Source organism: Lissotriton vulgaris, chromosome 2_1, assembly GCF_964263255.1.
Source record: "Lissotriton vulgaris chromosome 2_1, aLisVul1.2, whole genome shotgun sequence".
In the NCBI taxonomy this organism is placed as follows: domain Eukaryota; kingdom Metazoa; phylum Chordata; class Amphibia; order Caudata; family Salamandridae; genus Lissotriton; species Lissotriton vulgaris.
The window spans coordinates 1,017,703,169-1,017,724,557 of record NC_141687.1 but is presented as its reverse complement, the minus strand read 5'-3'; the positions used below and the strand labels follow the sequence as shown (position 1 = coordinate 1,017,724,557).

Below are 21,389 nucleotides of genomic sequence, written 5' to 3'. Positions count from 1 at the left end.
CCGTCACGAGCTGTGACAGGCAATCACCACGCTCGTGACAACTCGTGTAATAGAACAGCAGTACCCACAGTACCCAACACACCTTCCCCCCAAATAACAAAAAAAAAAAAAAAAAAAAAAAAAAAAAAACTATCATCGTAGAATCAATTCATAACAAAATCTCTAAACCTAGAAGGCAGACGATGTGAGCGAACACACCTAGAGTTACCAGAACTGCCGTCAACTCTTGTATTGTTAGTCTGTTCAGAATGTTCTCCAACATCCAAAAACACATTACTGTCACAATCATCTTGAGCCGAGACAGGCCCAGAAAAAAACGAAACCCTATTGAAATTCCAAACGGAACCACCATCAACCCTAATGGCATTCTTGAAAACTTCAATCACTTTTTTAGGATCTGACCACACAGGAAAGCCTTTACTAACACCTTCTTTTTTTTTAATCCGAACATAGTCACCCACTTTTATCAAACAACTGGAAGCAGAGCCAATCTTCTTTCCCATGGAAAGTTTCATTTTATTTTTATACAACTCAACTCTGCGGTGAACAGCCTCAAGATCAACCTTCAAAAACTCATCAAATCCACTCATATTCTTTTTCAACCACCAAGGCGCCAACCTGGTACTAGGCTTACGTCCTCTTAAAAGCTCGAAAGGGCTAACTAAAGTTACAGAATTAGGAGAAGTCCTATATGCCAAAAGCATGGATTGTAATGCATTCTTCCAATTCAACCCCCCCTTTATGGAGAGTTGGATGGCTTCTTTGATGACACGATTGAAGCGTTCAACCTGGCCATTGACTTCAGGATGGACAACTGCAATTCTCCTATGAGTAATACCACACTTAACCATAAAGCTTTCCATTTCCTTACTTACAAACTGAGGACCATTGTCAGTCACAAGCTCTTGGGGAATCCCTTCTCTGCAAAAAACCTCATCCAGGAATTCAATCACTTTCTGAGAAGTAACATCCTTAACCATTTTGACCTCCGGCCATTTAGAATAGTAGTCAATCAGGACAATTCCAAAAGACTCTTGCTTAGACAAACAACTAAAAGGACCAATGATGTCTAAGCCCAGTTTACGCCAAGGGCCACTAGGAAAATCAACAGGTTGTGGTTCAGAACGTAAGGCTACAGCGGTTTTGTCACTGTTTGAACACAGAACACAAGAACGTACAAAATGATCTACACAAACATCAATACCTGGCCACCAAAATGTCTCTTTCACTCGTCTCCTGGTAAAGGATATACCCAAGTGCCCTTCATGAGCAATTTTGAGAATAATGTTTCTGAAAGAAAAAGGAGGAACTATCTTGTCTCCCCTTAAAACCAAACCGTTATCCTCTGCGAGCTCCTCTTGAATCTTATAAAAAGGAGGAACTATCTTGTCTCCCCTTAAAACCAAACCGTTCTCCTCTGCGAGCTCCTCTTGAATCTTATAAAAACCCATCATATCACCCGACAATTTCCTTGGTTCAGACCAACCTTGTACTAGATATCTCTTGACACTACATAGCTCCACATCTTTACTCATTTCCGTTAACCAACTTTTTTCTTGCAAAAATGACCGATCCAAATCGACATCATCAAAAGTGAAAGCTACTTCACAATCATCCTCTAGAGCTCCACCAGAAACCTCACAAGGAGAAACCAGCCTGGACATACAATCTGCATGTACATTTGCTTTACCCTGAACATACTCAATTTGATATTGAAAAGATTGTAGTCTAGATGCAAGTCTCGCAAGACGCGCCAACATCGTCCTACCACCGCCAGGAGACATGAGAAAAATCAAAGGTTTGTGGTCAGTTTTTATGATAAACCTTGTACCCCACAAAAAAGGTCTAAAGTGTTCCGCACCCCACACACACGCCAATAACTCCCTCTCTATGACAGAATAATTTCTTTCCGCATCCCTCAAGGCTCTTGATGCGTAGGTAACAATCCACTCCTTCTCATTATCTCTCTGTAACAGAACACCACCCAATCCAGAACTACTAGCATCCACCATGACAATGCATTTGGCTCCACACACAAAAGGTTTGAGAAACGGTGCATTCACAATAAACTTTTTCAAATTCCCAAAAACTTCACTCATCTCCTCAGTCCAAATAAACTTAGCATTCTTCTTCAACAAACACCTGAAAGGATCAACTTTTGTTGCAAAATTTGGTATAAATTTTGCATAAAATTCAATGAGACCTAAAAACGCCACAAGTTGTTCTTTGGAAGAAGGTACAGGAGCTTTAATGATGCTTTCGACATGATTACTTTTAGGTTTAATTCCAATGCCACTAATGGTATGCCCTAAATACTCAACTTCTTTTTGCCCAAACTTGCACTTATCAAGGCGCAAAGTAAGTCCTTTCCTTGACAAAGCAGCAATCACACCTTCAACATTTTTATCATGCTCTTCATTGTCCTTGCCAAAAACAAGAATGTCATCCTGAAATGCCACAGCGCCATTTAACCCTTCCAAAGTGTCCCTCATAAGCCTTTGAAACACTGAGGCGGCACTCGCCAAACCAAATGGCATGCGACAAAATCTGTAAAGACCCTCTGGAGTAATAAAAGCGGTAATGTTTTTTGATTCCTCAGCCAAAACCACTTGATGGTACGCGCTGGCCAGATCAATACACGAAAAGACTTGTGCCCCCGCTAGAGTGGAAACCATCTCATGAAGGTTGGGTAGGGGATGAGAATCAACCCAAATCGCCTCATTTACACTACGAAGGTCCACACACAGCCTTAAGTTCGCCAGAAGATTTGATGGAAATTACAATGGGAGAAACCCAAGGGGATGATTCAATTGGTTCAATGATGTTCTTTTGGCATAAATCTTTAAGCATATCTTTCAATTTGCTTCTAAAAGATAGGGGCACATTCCTCACTCTATGTCGAACAGGAATAACATTATCATGTAGCTTGATAACATGCTCAAAACCTTGATATAGTCCCAAAGTACCACTGAAAACATTAGGAAATGATTTCCTCAAACCATCAACTAACTGGGAATTAACCACAGTGATATTAGATACACTGTATGGTTCTTCAACAAAAACAGGGGGATTGGCTCTGGGATCAATTTTCATTCCCAATTGATATTGGTGGGGCCACCCCAAAAGTGACAAACCAGATTTTGCTACATAAATTTTCCCATCAGTGTGATGGCCAAAAAATTGCAAATTAGCTTCAAAATAACCAATTAAATCAATTTTGTTACCTGTGTAGCCACCAGGTGATACATCAGGAGAAATCAAGGTTTTGCCCGGCAATTTTTTATGAAAAACATCCAATGAAATAATTGTATACCAGGCACATGAATCAACAAAAAATTCCATATCAACACTGTCAACCCTTACTATACAGGAAGGAAATTTAGTACACTCACCCTCCCCACACACATTAATAACAGTGTTGACTTGAAATTCTCCTTCATCATCAAAAGTATCACTGTCACAATAATCATGTACACAGTTTACTTTCCTTGGTAAAGATTTACATAATCTAGTAAAATGGCCTTTTTTCCCGCATTTAGAACAAGTTTTCCCCAAAGCTGGACAATTTCTACAATCAGCTAAATGACCATCACTTCCACATCTGAAACAAAGTAGTCTAGAAAATTTATTTTCTTGCTTTTGATTCTTGAACCTGCCATCTATTTTGGACGGAAAATCATTCCTTTGTGAATAATTTTTCTTAAATTTTTCAGAATCTTTAGAAACATTGAAGACATCATTCTTATCATTGCCTCTAATCTCCTTCACAAATTATTCAGAGTGTTCAATAGACTTGGCAATATCTATAGCATTGTTTAAGGACAAATCAGATGTGGTCCAAAGTCGTTCTTGTACTTTTTTGTTATTAGTTCTCATTAGAATTTGGTCTCTTAACACTTGCTCATAAGAAATGTGTTCAAAATCACATGTAACAGCTAATGATCGTAGAGCTGAAACAAAATCTTCCACAGGTTCATCTGCATGTTGTTTTCGAGAATAAAAAATAAACCTCTCCATTACAACATTTTTCTTTTTACCATAACGCAAATTCAATTGTGATGCAGCATACTCATAAACTTTTAAATTCCCTGGGTTGACTAAAGGTGGCAAAGTTTTATATTCCTTCAAGGCAATACCACCCAAACATTGTTTTAATAGAGATAACTTCCTCTCAGCCTCACATTCTCCCTCCTCTAGTACGTCTTCATATGCTAGAAAAACAGGCTCCCATATTTCCCAAGCCATAGGTGGTTCACCTGGAGATGAAAGGAAGGAAGGAGGGGGAACAATACCAGACATTTCAGAAATAAAACAGAATAAACAAAAGAAAAAGAATAAACCACACTTTTTTTTTTTTTAGTCAGTGTTCACTGCAGACAAGAAATGTTAGATGGTTGCCATGGAAACCGGAAGAAAAATTTTCCATAGAATGACATCCAAACGTTGAAGTTCCACAGAACTGTTGACCCAGTAAACTTGGAAAACGAAATCCCCCCCCAAAAAAATTAATACCTTCCGGTGTCCGCTTAGTAAGAGAGACAGTCATAAAACGGATCGATGATATTCAATTCCTCGGAGTTTAATTCCTTTTTTTTTTTAAAGAAAAAAAAAAATGGCCGCTACGTCGTTTGTACGCTATTTCTAAAAGAAATTGGCCTTGTTCTGGAAGCGTATCAGACGTGGTGTGCGTGATGTTATCTAAAGGAGATCGAGCACAACAGCAGCATGTAAGCTCGAGATCTTCCTACGTAACTGTGACTTGCTTATGCTTCCGACAACAAAAGCCAGTTTTCCACGCACCTCAAATTTCTGAAGGGCTCATATTAATTCCAGAACGAACCTCCTCCAGAACAAAACTCCTCCGAAAGGTAAAATTTCCAAAATCTTAGTTCCAGCGATGCAAACTTCCCTTAATTCCTTAGTTTCCTTATTTTTTTGTTTTTAAACGCGGAAATCGAAGATCCCGCCGTCGCCAGTGTAGGAAGTATGAAAGAACAGCTGGAAACAGATTGATGAATGACGAGGTTTATTGGACACAACTTCACAAGTCGAGCTCCAGTCAGGGAATGCCCCGAGAACCTAACAACATTACCAACCGCAAACCTCCCCCATTTCGAAAGACAACATTCTTTCAACAACACGAGACCGTCACGAGCTGTGACAGGCAATCACCACGCTCGTGACAACTCGTGTAATAGAACAGCAGTACCCACAGTACCCAACAAATAAAAAACATGGGCCAATGAAATAAAGTATTGGTTCCAGTCTGTTCAAGTAGATAACAGCAGTATAAGTGGCAGCCAGGTATGATGTTGTCCTACTTTAGTTAGGCTCCATCTAGCTGCCAATATTCGGGCCTACCCCCTTTGACATAATACAAATCGAAAAGAGGCATACTAATAAAGCTACTTATGATAAAAATTTGAAAGTAGGTAAAGGAGACAGAGAGAATAGTTGAAATACAGGATGCCACCGAGGGAAGGAGCAGCAAGATATACATGCAGTTAAAATAAAAGAGGCATTTTTGCATTAATACATAAGCGTGCTTTTTTGCACAATTTATTATACCCTGGGATCATAAGTTATCCGTCCCCCGGTGTAGAATTAATTAACTAATAACATTTGGCATTCAAAATCTCGAATAGTTCAGCTAGGCAACTTGTGGCAACTAAGGAAACCGAGCTGCAAATGAAAATGTTAATTACATTGGCATGTTACTTGATCTTTGGGGTGGCTGAATTTGAAAAGAAAAATAATTTTAAAGGCAAGGACTAATCTGCAGGAAGCGCGATGAATTACATAGGAATTAAGACGCACTGCGCAGTATACAAAGTCACCTAGAGCAGCAGAAGGAGGAGATTGCATGTGTAAAAACTGCTGCTCAATATGATAAGCAAAAATCAGAAATAAACTAGAAGTTTGTCAAATATCCGAATGAATCGTCCATGCTAAATGCAAATGACATAGAGGTGGCTGCACGGAGGCCCGAAGAAACATTACAAAAAGAAAAAAGGTTAGAATACATTGCTTAATGAGACAGATGTGCGCTCAGAGAAAAAACCAAATATGCTAGGAACAAATGTATGAAACAAGTCTACAGTCACAAAATGCAGATAGAGGATGCCAAGTTCTCAAAATGCAGGTGCATGAACAGACACCGACGCGTGGTCAAACCGTAAGCTTCACTGATCGCACACGCTAATGAAAATAAAAAGGAAAGAAAAGTGACCAGGAAGGAAAATGACCAGCGTATTCAGCAAGTGCAACAATCAAATAAAACAATGTTTAGCTGCAACTTAAAGTAGAATATTGCATGAGCCAAATATATACGCATGAGGTACAGTTCATATACAGGAAAAGGTCCCTGCAGTGCAGAGATGACCAATGCCAATCCAAGTCATTCACCAGATAGCACTTCATGCTGCAGATATGTTTTTATAAACTACAAAAACACACTGTGATATTCCTAACCATGTCCTGGCAGCACAGTAAAACTTGGCCTAAATGAGAAACTGCTACATGAGATAACAGAAACATGCCAAGATAAGACAGAGTTTACAAACGTATTAAAATCTACATGATTCTGTGCCAGTCTGCCACATTCACGTGTACATGATTCTGTGCCAATCTGCCACAGTCACATGTCCATGATTCTGTGTCAATCTGCACTGAGAGAGCTTTGTACTGAGAACAATGACCAAACCGGGTCTGGTTTGTAGATGGAGGCCCAAACACATCCGCCATGCTCATCAATCCTACTCAGAAAGGGGAGGGCAGTATAAAAAGGTGGGCTATAAAAGGTGTTAGATCAGGGGGTCTCTAGTTGGCAGAGGTAGGTATCTTTGACCAAATAGGGACCCTTGCTTCTAGTCAAGGTAAGGGGGAAACACACTGTTGATAACCCCTGCTCACCCCTTGGTAGCTTGGCACGAGCACACAGGCTTATCCCCAAGGCAATGTGTAAAGTGTTTGCACCAACACCCACAATAACACAGTTCAACACCACAGATGGACACCACACAAGTATTATAAAAAATAGAATTCTTTATATAACTTTAGGCAAGACCCGAAAACGACATAAAGCCAACATACATAATTAATCCTTCCCTTAGGAATGTTCTTTGGAATGTTTTTGTATAAATAATCGAAGTTGTGGAGTCAGTATCGATGTAAACTCTGTTTACAACACGTGGAAAGTCACTTTAAAAATCTGCTCCTATCAACATTGGGCACTTGTCCCTTGTGTGCGGGGCCTCTCTCACCCTTCAATCGGGTTCAGGGTAATTACGGCGTTCACAGCTAAACTGCTGCCTCACTGGTTGCGTTTCTAGCTACAATATGCTCCGCTCTACATGTAGCCAAAATGCTGCCTCCAAGACGGTGGAGAAGCATCCAGCTCCTTAGAGCGGGCCCCGGTACTGCAGCATGTCAACTGTGCTGGTACAGGCCATCAGGAAGTACCGGGCGTGGAGGCTCCACTGACCCGGACACTGCCTCTCTCCCACCCCGCCCAGGTAACACAGCAGCGCTGGACTGGAGTCCAAGCGGTTACCTGGTGGGGGGTTGCCTCGTCGTCTCTGCCCCTCCCGCTGGACGTTTCCCGGGCCGGCTTCGTCACCAACAGCTGTTCTCTCGTGGCAGAAACGGGTTACTCAGTGACGCCTCACACTTCATGTTCTCAGCGCGGCAATGACGCCCTGCTGTGCGGCTCCCTCTACAACAACGCTGCCTAGTGAATGCTTCTTGGTTTCCAGGCAATGTCCTGCAACCAAAGATTACCGCACAGCTCTCCTCCTGCTGGTCACGATCTCGTGGATGACTCGGGCCAGCAACGATGATGGCCTTGTAGTTGTGGACGAGCAGTTTCCCAGGCACAAGTACACATACACCACGGCATGGGGGGGTTCTGTTAGAAGGCAAAAGGGATTCTTCAGCACGGCGAGCCTTAGGTAGGGTGCCCAGCCACAGGCAGCGATCTTTTAGAAAGTAGTATAAAACGAAGCACTTTTCAGCAAGTGCGAGTCTCATACACTTCGGGAACTTTTAAAGCCCTGTGTTCCAGTAACAGGAGGCCAGCTCTCCTCAGGCCCTTGGAGACTCTTGTCTTCAGAAGACCAAAGCACACAGCACAGTTCCTCTTTAAGTAGGGGAACACAGCACACAGCAGAAAGTCCCTTAGTCATCTTCCTTAGCAGAAACAGCAACTGCAGGTCAGCCCCCTGACACACAGCAATGGCAGCATTTTTCCTCAGTCTTCTTCGGCTGTTCTCTTGGGCAGGGATTCCTTCTTGATTACGAAGTTTCTTAGTCTAAAGTTTAGGGGTTTCAGCTCTGATATTTGCACCCCAAAAGTCTTTGTTCTTCATGTGTGAGGGGTCCTGGACCCAGTCCAGACCAGTTATGGGTGCACTCTGCCAGTGCACATCTTCTTCTTTTGTGAGTGTGGGCCAGGGCCATCAGATGCACCGCAGAAGGTGGAGCCAGCATTATGGAAGGCAGGCACAGACCTATTCAAACCCAGGTGCTACTCCTCCCACCACTTCAAATGCAGATAGGTATATTCAGCCTAGTGCTGACTCACCCAGCCTCCTGAAGCCATCCCAAACCCTGTCACTCACAAACCAGACAGTCAATTCACAAGCAGGCAGAGGCACACAGAAAGGTTGAACAAGAAAATAGCCACTTTCTAAAAGTGCTATTTCCAAACACTGAATTTAAAAACCATCCTCCCTAAAAGATGTGTTATTAAATTCGGAGTTCAGGGATACCAGATTCCAAATTTCTATCTTGCTGCTATGGGAAGATACTTACTCATTTTGGAATTCACAGAAGGCACTTACTCATCAATAAGTAAGTGCCTTCTGTGAATACCAAAATGAGTAAATGGTAGTAAGTTTAGGAATTTGTCTTAAGTTACTTCTGTGAATCGGGCCCAAAATTGCTTTATTTAAAAGCAAACTCAGACATGGTTGTCTACTGCCTCCATCAGGTCACAATCCCTATGTTATTATTGATTCCCAATGGGTCATAATTTCCAACCTACCTCATAAATTTTGATGAGGCCGGCGAATTGCGGCCCATTTTGAATCACAAACAGTGCAAAACACACTGTTGTACACAGTTGTTTGCAATTTACAAATAGCAAATCACAAAGATTTGCTATTTGGAAATCAGAAACTAAAAGCTACGTACATCTGGCCCTAAGTGACTTTTTTGCACTATTTAAGGTTCTAGAGTCTGTAATTAGGGCATCACTTTACCCCATAGTCAAGGAATTGGTGAGGAAAGAGAGGGTGGCAAAGCTCATAGGTGTGCCCCAATTGATCTCATCTGTCTCAAAGTTCCCATCTCACTGGCAGCAAAGTAACAGACAAATTAAAGACTGAAACTGGGTGCAGCTGCTGAACACTAGGGCCTAAAAGGCTACCACTAAATCATAAACACACAAGAGTCCCGCCTTCGTACAGCTCAGGATGAAGGGTGGAATGGAGAGGAAGGAGAAGGTGTTAGGGAAAGCGAGTCAACGATACAATGAAGAGGCCTTACTTTTAGCACCTGCAATTTGAAGAAATTATTTGACATGGTATCATAAATGATACTAGCCACCACCATATAAATAAATATACTTAAATACCCAGGCTGAGCCACTACAAAATAAAATAAATTATTAGTGGAGAGTATGTAGCCAAATGGATTTCTCCCACTTGGCATGGCCATTTAACAGAAGCTGGATTATCTATTATGCAATGTATGTTGCATATAAGGTTACTTGCCAACACTATTGCCAATGATCGTGGGGCAAACCAGTGGTGTGAGAGAGGACGGAGAAGGGACCAGGACAAACAACAGTGGAACAAAGTGACCTCTTTGTCTTGCTCACTTTCTCATGTCAGTCTTCCCCATGAGCCTCCCATTGACCCATGCACAGAGCTCCGATGCTTGATAATTAACAGTCTTCCCAATAGTTCCCAACCAAATTCAGCCTTTTTCAAGACTTCTGCAGGAATGCTCAATCCACCCTATTGAACATAAGCTAAAGATATAAGGACATGAGGATTAGCTCTTTGTTGTTCTTCTGAGCCTTGCTCAAAATGTGTATAATCTGCTTAGTGTTATCCCACATCACTTCCCCTTTGTAAACCTGTCTGGGCAGGTTTACAAAGTCCGACAGAGACATATAACCTCTTTTGTAATATTTTGCTAACATTTTGGAAGATAGTTTACCATCCAATGCTCTCCTGCACTGGGCCCTGAAAGACTAAATACATTCTGTGGCTAGTAGAATATTGGAGATTGTAATACATTTCTATCAACTTCTTTGACCTTTGGTAAACACATGCCTGCCATCTCTGGCAGCACTGTCAATGGTGGACAAGTTGTAAAAAAAGTATGAAGACTTCTAAAGTTATCCTTCTTTCTACTGAAGCATACAGAGATAACGTTCCTTCCTCACCTATGTAGCTATGATACTCAACATTGAGGTGGGTCAATAATAAATATGCTCTACTCATTTCCAGGATTTGCAGTTACCCGCTTAAAGCAAAAGATTTACATCACACCATTTCTGAGTATGTAGTTTTGTGTGGAACTTCCACTGTTTACGATATTGGCTGTTGGTTTTTCTATTCGAGATGTCTTAGCTGTGGAATGTCCGCTAACAATAGCTTTCAAAGCATCCCATACTACCACCATGTGCCCTTCACCCAGTTACTGTTTCCTGTGGAATCTTTAATACATGCTTGTGTGTTTGTGCATACCTCTGGGTCTCAGAGGAGCAGTGTCCATTGCCCCCTTGTCTTCAATTGTCTTCTCCCTTGCCTTTTCATCCAAGATCAATTCATGCTTTAATTCCACAATCAGATTTAATAGTCACTTGCATATAAGTAAATGATCTAGCTTTGCATAAGCCCCTGATATGCCCTTGAGTAATTAGAGCGTCCTGTAGTAAAAGGGTGGCAAGTCCTCTAGCCATTCCCTCCCCTCTCCTGAGATAGCTACTGAGCCTATGCATCTGTTCTGTGATTTTTCAAAGGATTCACAAATAATCAAGTTTATTTGTCCCCCTATTATTATAGAGCCTGTAGAATCCACTACTTCTTTAAGGGATCTCTCATGGCCTAAATGGTGACATAAATGGATGCCAAATAGACCACTCCCCCCTGCATCATGCCATTCAATAAGAACTACCTCTGCTTCCCGTAGGTATGTGAATCTTGTACCTGAAAGCCAAGCTAGTTGTGAAGGAGTATGCCTATATCTGGTGTCTTTTGGGCACTGATGAATACAATTAGTGTGGCGATCTTCTGGATCTCATCTGGCATTGATCTCATCATACCTGGTGTGTTTCGTGAAGGATACATTAGTCAGGTTCTAAACTTTAAATGTGATGGGTGTTCTTTTGGTGTGTTGCTATTTACTTTTTGGTGTGCCATCCCTTGGCCACTTTTGGGTCATTTTCTCTTTGATTTGTGTGTTTTCAGACCTTAGAGCAACTCTGAATCCCAGAGTTACATGCAATATTGTCTCTCTCCCACAGCCCAAAGTAACAGAACATTCTTAACCAAGCAAAACCTAAAAACCTTCTAGTCAGTAGATTAGGGCAAGGCCATGCTTCATGGGAAATTACTCATGTGTCTCAAGCAACCTTTTAGCTCCTCTCCACCTTTTGGTTAGAGTTAGTCCGGACAACCTTGGCTTGGTCTCCCCCCAAACACTTGCCTTCACCCCTCCTGTTTTCTGATTACGTTTTTGTTGGCATAAGGACTTTGCAGTTTACCTGACTGGCCTCATTACATCAATACATATAAGTATGGTCCTACATGTTCGTGTCCTAACAATTTGTACCTTCTCTCTTCTGCCAGTGTCCTGGGTCACTTGTATTAGTCATGTGAATGGCTCTGCTTTTGGTTCTTGTGTATTTCTACCAAAAAGTGAAACAAAATGGTATGTTACACTTCACAGGGCTTACCATCAGCACAAACACAGGAACTTGACACTAGTTTTTTGTCACCCCAAACTTCTTGGAGACTTGGCAAGGGAAGGGAAGAACCTTTGAGAATCAGACGTGGGGGTAATATAGGGAATCCTCCCACTTCAAAGGCGGTCACAAGGTATAAATACTGGACCCTCAGACCATCTCTTCATTACACTCTTGCACCTGAGGGAGACTTGAGAAGGACTACCGTTGTCCCTAGAGGACTGCCTTGCTGCTGTTGGACTGTCCTGTTGCTTGAAGGACTGCATTGCTGCTTGATGGAGATTTGGATCATCTTCATGATCCCAGGGCCATCAGAAGTGAATCCAAGGGCTAGGTGGCTCCTGTGTGAACATAACAAGCTCCTGATGCCTTAAACCCTGCACCTGGCCTCTGCTAGAGTGAGTCCTAACCTCCCCCTCTCAAGTGGTTCCCCCAAGTTCTGGATCCTTGGAAGTGGTGTGAGAGGTTCTGCTCCTGCCTAAATCTAAAACCTGGGACTTCGAAAACCTTTCACCAAAAACATAACACATTTTTTTAAGGCTGAATGTAAGCTGATACCAGGTCCAGTCAACCAATTCTAGTCAATCCGTACTCCATCGTGGTCAGCCTTAACCATTGACTTTGCCCCGGTTCTGAGCGACCAGTACCGGTGGTTGGCGTTTTGATCTTTTGGGCACTGGATTTCACTAAAAACTTGGTTTGGGTTTTTGGGGGTTTTCACTTTATTACTGCTTGTGTACTGTATAAATACTTTATAAATTGCCTTTAAGTTAAGTTTTCACTTACTTCAACCTTTTTATGGTTAGCATTATCATTTTCATGTTTGTGACGCTTGACCTCCTCTCTGGCCAATTTCTGAACATTCAAGAGATTCAAAATGTGTAACATCTATAAAAGATAACATGGAACTCTGCATCTAACATGAATGAGTTCTCAGTCATAAAGTACATTGTAGCTGAACTTGGCCTGCTTATGTGCTAATTTCTTATATCTCAATCTGATCATGTAATTTTCACTTCTTCTCCCCTCTCAAGCGATCCATGTTACCAGTTTTGTTTATTTTAGAGAAAATCAGTCAGTGCCAGGGCCCAAGGACCCCTAGGTCAGTCCAGTGCCTAGTTTCTGCAGTTGCTCAATTACTGATCTCAATTCTAATAGTTGTTCCTCTTCTGGTCTTTCTGTTGTGTCTACCTTCTGCGGTCCAGGGTTTCAATGTTCGACGGCCTTTTTTCTTCTTTCTCCAGTAGCTTGTTTAATGTATCTTTCCAATCCCATTATTTCATGGGCCTCTGTCAAAGGATTTGTAGAGGACCACTGCCACACTTTCCTGTAAAGGAGAATCATGTAGGATGGCCCTCTTGACTGCGCACCTTCTATATTCAGAGGAAAGATCACCATGTGAAAGGTCTTTTGCTTTTCTCAGGAAGTGAACTCAAGTGTATCACTCTGATATATCTCTATTCATGTCACTGAAATACTATTTCAACACCGCTTATTAAGTGCTGAAATCCAGCTTAATATATCACAAGAATGTCTGCATTGGGGTTTTATTCACCACTTTGCTAGGGATTATTTCTGGTTCTCATTCAAAGATTTCCTCTTGCTTCAAGACCTCTTCTTTCTTCTCTACAGGCCTTGTACCAGCATCTGTTTTAAGCTGGTTTCCATTTTGTTAATTAGTTGTCCATTATCACTATACACTACTTGACGTTTGCACACATGAAGTACATGTATTTATTAAAGTGGAAGATTCGTAAGCAGGGGCCCAGTTGTTATTTTGCCTTAATGAGGCTACTGACATATCTCCACTTGCAGCCTCCCTGCCCTTTCAGTCCAACACGTACAAGAGGTCTGTACATGCAGTGTACATTTTCAGTTTTGTGCCTTGTTGCTAATCGCCTCAAGTGAGGGCACCTGCTGACTGCACCCAGATACATTACGTCACTATGGGCTAGATGTATAAAGCATTTTTGTGGTCCTAAACGGCCTGATTTGCATTGATTTTTGGGATGCACAAAGCCCAAATGCAGGTTGGCAACTTGTTACTAAATCGCAATTTGGATTTTACAATCCGGTATTTCGAATTGAAATGGAATGTATGAATGCTTTACAACGTAATGCGGTCGCAAAACATTCACAAGTTACCACCATTTGAGAAATGGTGGACACTCATATGCGAATAGGAAGTGGCCCTTTGAGAATGGTTACCAACGTATATTTTAAGAGCACGCAGTGGTCTCACAGACCACTGCCTAAGCAGACCACAGCCTACTCTTAAGAAATAAAACTTCAAAGTTTCATTTTTTTTTAAGCACACTAGTTTTCCCTTTAAAGAAAACGGGCTGCATTTAAAAATATGGTAGTCTGCTGACCCCAGCAGGCCACCATTCCTGTGACAGCAGCGAATCGTAGTGGGTCACAAAATGCGACCTACCTTATTAATATTCCTGAGGGAGGGCTCTTTGTGACCCTCTACGAATTGCTAATGAAACTAAAAAGAGTTTCATACATTAAGAATAGTGATCTACTAATTGAGATTCACAAGAAATCGCAATTACGAAATCACTATTTCCTAACTTTTGTACATCCAGCCCTAAATGTTTCTTTCAGGATCTGAGAGGTTCCTACTAAGTGATAGCTTGGGGAAAATCCTTTTATTAGTTGTATAGGAGGTCTAATTCAGGGCTTTAATCTACTTTGAGACCATTGCTTATTCACAAGTTTTATTGCCAACTTTCTGCCTCGGAAATGCAGCTCTGATTGTCCTTGCAGCTAAAGCATAATCATGTAAATGAGCGAAAAGCATAAGTAAATACATGAAATGGTGGTAAAGAATATAACATATGTGCATTCATCATGACATTTAACACTGTATTAAACATTCTTAAATTAAAGTCTTTTTTATTAATGCATCTCAATTTGAACATGGTCATTTGTTGTTATAATAGAGAAAACTGTGTGTTTGATGCAATAGTAAATATGTATAGTTACTTTTGTTGGAAAATATCTGCTGGTCTTGAATTCCTTCAATGTTGATGACATTATAACCGTGGCAAAAAAGAGAATTGATGACCAAAAAAGCACATCTGGGACGTAGGGACCATGATGACCACATGCTCTTCCTATATAGTCTCCATGAAACAGTGTGCACTCCTGCCAGACAAAACATGAAAATATTAATCTAAGTACAAAAACTTTACATTGTAGTTGCAAAACTTTTTAATATCCCTGAAATACTAATTAACATTTTCAAAACATTAAAAGCAACGTGCTTGCAGCTAAACCAGTTAAATTCCTTTCTCAATCTACTTTTCCACCTGAACACTGTTAAAAAGTAAATTAAGCCTAATTTCTTTAAGACAATAAAGGGCCTGCTAATCATTTCATTTTAATGTTTGGAAATGTGCAGTGCAGTAAAAAAAAAAAATGTGTGTGTGGATCCGGAAACAACATTTTCTATGGGGCGCTAATTTAAGTCCCTACCTTCGTTATTTTCTATGGGAGGGTATTGCAGTGTCATTGGTTGGCCATGGGTAGCCGTGGACTTACTATTCATCCTTTTAGGCTGTAATAACTTGGGGGCAGATGTATCAAGCCTTTTGCGACTCGCTGCGAATTTCGGCCTTTGCGAATCGCAAAAGGTCTTTTTGCATGTTTTGGCATGCATCAAAAATTTGCAAAATAAGAAATAGCAAAAATTTGAGATTCCTTATTTTGCCATAGCATTTAAGGAATCACAATTTTTCGATTCCTTAAATGCTATGTATGTAGTATCTTTGAATTGCGACTTCTGTTTAAGAATTCGCAAATTACCACCAAGTTGTAGTTGATGGTAATTTGCGAAGTCTTTAAAAAATGCACAATTTAGCATTTTTGATGGTGGCATGTGACGCGCACACATGCCCATAGGGCATGTATGTGCGCCATATGCACACACATGTACATTTCAGGAGTGCAGCAGGGTGTCTTTGAGACATCCCTGCACTCTTGCAATAATTCTCAAATTGCGATTAGCAAATTGCGAATTCGCAATTTGAGAATTACTTCACAATCATTCCTATGGGCCTCCTGCCCATAGGAATGCATGGGAAATTATTCCTTATTTGCGAATTCGCAAAATGCGAATTCGCAAATAAGGAAGATTAAGGAATCGCAAAAAAATAGCGAATTTTTTCATACATTCCATTTTGCGAATTCTAAGTAGCGATTCCTTAAAAATCGCTATTTAGGAATCGCAAAATGGAATCTTGATATATCTGCCCCAGGCACTCTTAAACTTGACTTCATCCTCTAATTGCAGGGTGGAGACATGTTAAGTCTACAATTCTGAGTAACTTTACACTCGTAAATTGTAAATATACAAAAGAATGTTCCTCAAAGGTGTAATAGTGAACCTCACAGTTGTAAGTTACTTTTGTGATTAGCCCATAAAAAGAGGAAAGACAAGCCAGCATTTAATTTTCAGGTATGTGACACATATAGCAATCACGGTCACTAGCATAGCAATTACATTGGTTAATGTATCAAGCATATTGGATGCACCTTCATGAATTCTAGACTTTCTTACACAGATTACATTGGTTTAATTGTGCTATGCTGGTTTGCATACACCAACGTTGGTCTCTGGTACAAGTATGTTGGTCACTAGAATGGTACATGGAGGGGCCACCCTCCGGTCTTAATCAGGAGATCTCAGGTCATGATAATGTGATCAGAGGGCCCCTGGAGCTTGGCCCCATCCTGCGAGGCCAAGCTCCAGGACGGGGGCTTCAGAGGCCTATGTTATGCCACTGTACGCAAATAAATTGCTTTGTCTGAGCATATGGTTGAAAATGTGCAGTTTCCTAATACATTGTATCTGCTGACATACCCAGTATACAAGTCTTAAATAATAGTAGAAGAACACTACTGTGTCAATTTAGTGGACTGGTGTATTTAAACGATATGAAGATGGACATTCATAACTCAATCATGTGCACACAAGGTTTTGGTTTGCAGGCATAATCTATTGGTTTGCCCCCACAACATGCTAACTCATTCGCATATCATTGTGGACAGCATAACACACACTGTTTCACACCTGTAAAATACTGTTCAAAATGTTTGATGTATTGATTCAATCTCAAAATGTAATGTTGTACAACACAATTTGGACAGTGGACCACTCTTAAACTCCCCAACTCAGAGTTTAAATTACATATGGTGTCTTGAAATCGATTGTAAGAAGGGGAGGTCAAGGCCCCCAAAATTGTCAGCTGCCAAGCAGCCGGTCGGGCTGTGCAAGGAGGAGAATCTCTGGAAGACTTCTGCCTGTGACCTGGACTGGGGGTCAAGGCCTGGCAGTCTCCCAGCTGGGTGAGGTGATATCACCCAGGAAAAATTCAAGATCAATGGCCCCTGGAATTCCAGCGCTTACCTGCTTGCAAAGACCAGTGTGCCTTATTAGGAAGAGGAGATTGCTGGAGGGTGCACGGTCCAGTGGGGGATCCTGGTGTATGGATCCCTGTAGTGAGGCGTGAGGAGGCGTGAGGAGAGGAGTGCCTTGCCAACTGGGCCATTGCCTTTGTGTGGTGGGAAAGTCAGTAACCTCATATGCCAGAGGTGCCACCGTGAATTTAACTGTGCCGATCTAGCCATTGCCCATGTGCAGTGTATAAATTAAGAATCCCATATGTCAGAGGGGGTTGCTGTGAAGTTAACCATGTCGATCGAGATGTCGCCCGTGTGCGGTATGTAAGTCAGCGACCCCATATGCCAGAGAGGGTCTCTGTGAATTTAGCCATGCCAATCAGACCATTGCCCTGATACGACAGGAGAGTCAGCAACCCTGTATGCCAGTACTGATATTAAGAATGATATATTGACCATTGGCTCCATTTGGCATAATTGACAACATTTTCTATTCTGACTCCCTCTTGTGTAACAGATTCCATTTTCTGTGCTCGCACGTAGCTGCAAAGTGGGGCGGGCATGTTTTCTCTCTTCACTTGTTTTTTTGCTCATCACCAATCAGAGTAAACTGGAGCATGCTGTGTGGGCTGCGTGTTTGGTACCTTTCAGGGAATGTGCAGAATGTACAGCTCTTTCTCGGAGTTAAAATACAGGAGCCTGGCCAGCTTCTGTCTTGAACTTGACACAGACCAGTACAGCCAGCTCGGTTTTCGCAACAGAAGAAAGGGGCAAGGTTTCTAAAACCTTCGACTCACGTTGAGTAAAGGTATTAAAAGTTGGAAGTCTTCGGAGGTGGGTAGGAGCCAGTTAACAGAGTAGACGTACTACTGTGAAACAAACAGAACTTGGGTCCCGATCGAACTCCGTCCTGGGCTGTCGAAGGGCTCCCCCAGCTTGAGTTGGCAAGGATGTTACATGAGCGATCGGTGAGGGGTTCCTTACTTTGTGTATACAATTTCTAAGTTTCTTTGCACCTTTGCTACATGTATATATGCTACATTTTAAATTGTAATTATGAAAATGCCATTTTTAGAAAGTTGACATTTGTTGCCTGCAGCCTTTCTCTGGTCACATGACTGGGTGTAGTTGGCCTTTGTGTATTCCTCATAGATAGCCACACACAATGAGAGCTCGGGTGTAACTGAGTGGGTCATCATTGGTAGGATGGGAGGGAGGAGCTGGGCCCAACCTCACTTACAACTGAATAGCTGTGTAATGTCCCCACATAATGGCCCTTTAGTTAGTCTAGAGCCAAGGAAGGCAGGGCATCTGTTCACTTCACAGGCATGCTTCGAGAAGCATTTCCCCAATTCGAAGGCACAACTGCATATTAAAGAAGGACCACAGACACCCCCACTTCAGTACACTTATGGACCTGTGGATACTTTGCCAGGAAGAAGGACTGCTCTGCTGCTGAAGGACTGACACTCCGCTGGACTGCACTCTGCTCGACTCCTGCTTTGCTGTGCTGATCTGATGCCTGTGCTCTCTTGACTGGGTGAGAAGGACTGGACCTGCATCTCTTGAACCCAGAACCCTGAGTGACTCCAGGGGCTAGTTGGTTGGCCTCCTGACCTGAAGCCTCAGAAACATAACAGGCATCCAACCTCCTGCACATGGACTCTGCCATCTGTGAATCTACCCTACCAAGTGGTGCCACCCCAGTCCTAGACCTTTGGAAGTGGGCCTAGGGTACTTGCCAGGTAACCAACATATCTCTTCAGCTGAGCGGTGCATCCCTGAGCAGAATCAATGCATCACCACGCTGAGTAGATTGAAGCCATTGCAAAAGAGCCACATTGTTGCCCCACAAGTCATCATAACCGACGTATTGCCTCACCGGCGCAGAACTTCCACAGCCCAGGTCCTCACATCTCTAATTTCTAGTCGACAGCACCCTTGACGATGAATCCGGACTCCGCATCACAGCTCCTCTGAACTGACACATTACCAGCTGTACGCCGCATCCTGTGTGCTGAACTTCTCATCGCAAGCACCATTGACAGGACCCTCAACGACGATGCAATGGGACCTTGCACCGCAGCCACACTGCATTTTGGAACTGTTGAATCTCTTCAGCTGCGCAGCGCATCTTCGACACGGATCGACACAGTGTACCGCAACCAGGATTTAAGCGGGCTTAACTGGGTCCCTGCAGCCGGTCTGGTCTGAACTTGTGACTTTTTTCAGTCCTGGGCAACCATATATCTCCAGTAGAGCTTTGTGCTTTAGGGTGCTATTTTCACTAACAACTTTAAAATTTAATATCTCCAGTTCTACTAATTGAATTTTTGGCATTTTATTCAAACTTACTGTATTTTTGTAAGCATGTAGTGGGGTTAATCTGTGGTGTGTTTTCACTGTTTAAAGTGTGTACAAATACTTTACCAATTGCTTCTAAATTAAGCCTGACTACTTTGTGCCAAGCAACCAAGTGGGTGAGCATAGGCTAATTGGGGTTTGCCTTACCCTGTCAAGGGTTGTGGTCGCTGTTTGGCCAGGGCTTATACCCCAGTCAACCGACAACCCCATTTCTTACAATTGCTGCTATTGAATGCACATTGAGTTTGAGCCTGTGTTCACCCCTCCCCATCAACAACCCCTCCTAAGAAGACATGGAATGCTCGACCTGCTGTACCACTTGGTGTCCAGTGCTGAAGGGGTACTTGGCCTAGTTGCTGAGGATGCATTGTATGTTAGGCCCCGGACATCAGTATTAAAAGGCTCAACCCCCCATAGCAAGCCCAGTGTCTCCTGCTTGCCTTGTGGACTTCTGAAAGGGCTTCCGGTAGCTAGCAAGGTATACTATTTATCCTACTGAGATGGTGCCCTGCTGTAAGTGCAAATCAAAACAGCACATGCAGGGTTCCTCAGATATTTCATGAACCTATTTTAATTTATCCTAAAATATTTAAAGTAATGGGCACATATTTAGTGCTTTATTACGTAGAAATCTTTTTCTCGTATACTTTGTGCTGTATTATATGTTTAATACATAGTTTTATGGCGCGCAGCACATTACGATGCTCAAGAGTACAGTGAAAAATAAAGAAAACAGGATTCAAAAGCTGTTTTGTTACATATATGAGGAAAGCAACCCATCTGTCAGTTTCAGTGCAAGGATATAAGGTGGAAAGAATAGGGGTAGGAGAGAGTGGGGCTACTCTTGGTTTCCTGCAGCAGATATATACGTTATCACTAGGAACCAGATTTTCAAATGTATGTGTATGATTGCACAGACATATGCATAGTACGAAGAACATAAGGAAATTCATAAAGGGCATTTTGAAGCCATATGCAAGATGAAACATATCTATGTAAACAGCCAGTTAGCGCAGTATGTAATAATGCACAAACACATGAGAAAAAGCAGCAATTTCACATTGTCGTAACCAAAGAATGGGAAACCACTGTTCAAACAACACAGCAAATAAGGAGTGGCCCAAGGAAAGCAAGACAAAACAATGCTGAGTAAATCACCTCCTTCACGTATGCCACCATATACACAGTGCCAGCTTTCTTAAATCCAAGTTCAATGATGTCTACAAAATCAGGTAAAATGTAATGCTCTTCTGCTGTCCTCCTTGCTGACTCCCACTCATCACACTCTTAGCATGTTTCTACTGTACCTACCACCCCGAGCCCAACCACCTATCCTCATTCTTTCGTAGCACTATTTAGCACCACCACAGCATCCCACACCCTCCCTGGATCTTCAGCACTACTTATATTTCCTCCCATTTCTGTTGGAATCAGCTTCTTATGCTCCCCTGCTACACTACCTGCTCTTGTCTGGAAATAGGCACCACTTTACTATGCTACCCAAGGTATCCTGGTAACAGTCGTCCAACTTTGCATAACCCTCACAAGTTCTCTAATAATGAAACATGAACCACCCTAGTTCAGCCACCCAGCTATCTTCTCAGGCCAACCGCATACTGTTCTCATTACCACCATTGCA

General features: G+C 42.1%; 1 protein-coding gene across 5 annotated transcripts in view; it reads right to left on the bottom strand.

The window, feature by feature from the left end:
- SLC4A10 (solute carrier family 4 member 10) overlaps positions 1-21,389 on the bottom strand; it is a 1,035,540-nt gene that overhangs the window by 154,122 nt on the left and 860,029 nt on the right. For all 5 annotated transcript variants that reach the window (XM_086956614.1, XM_086956617.1, XM_086956615.1 and 2 more), the window contains exon 16: positions 14,969-15,130. In XM_086956614.1, coding sequence (XP_086812740.1) covers positions 14,969-15,130 — 162 coding nt within the window. The remainder of the gene's footprint in view (positions 1-14,968; positions 15,131-21,389) is intronic.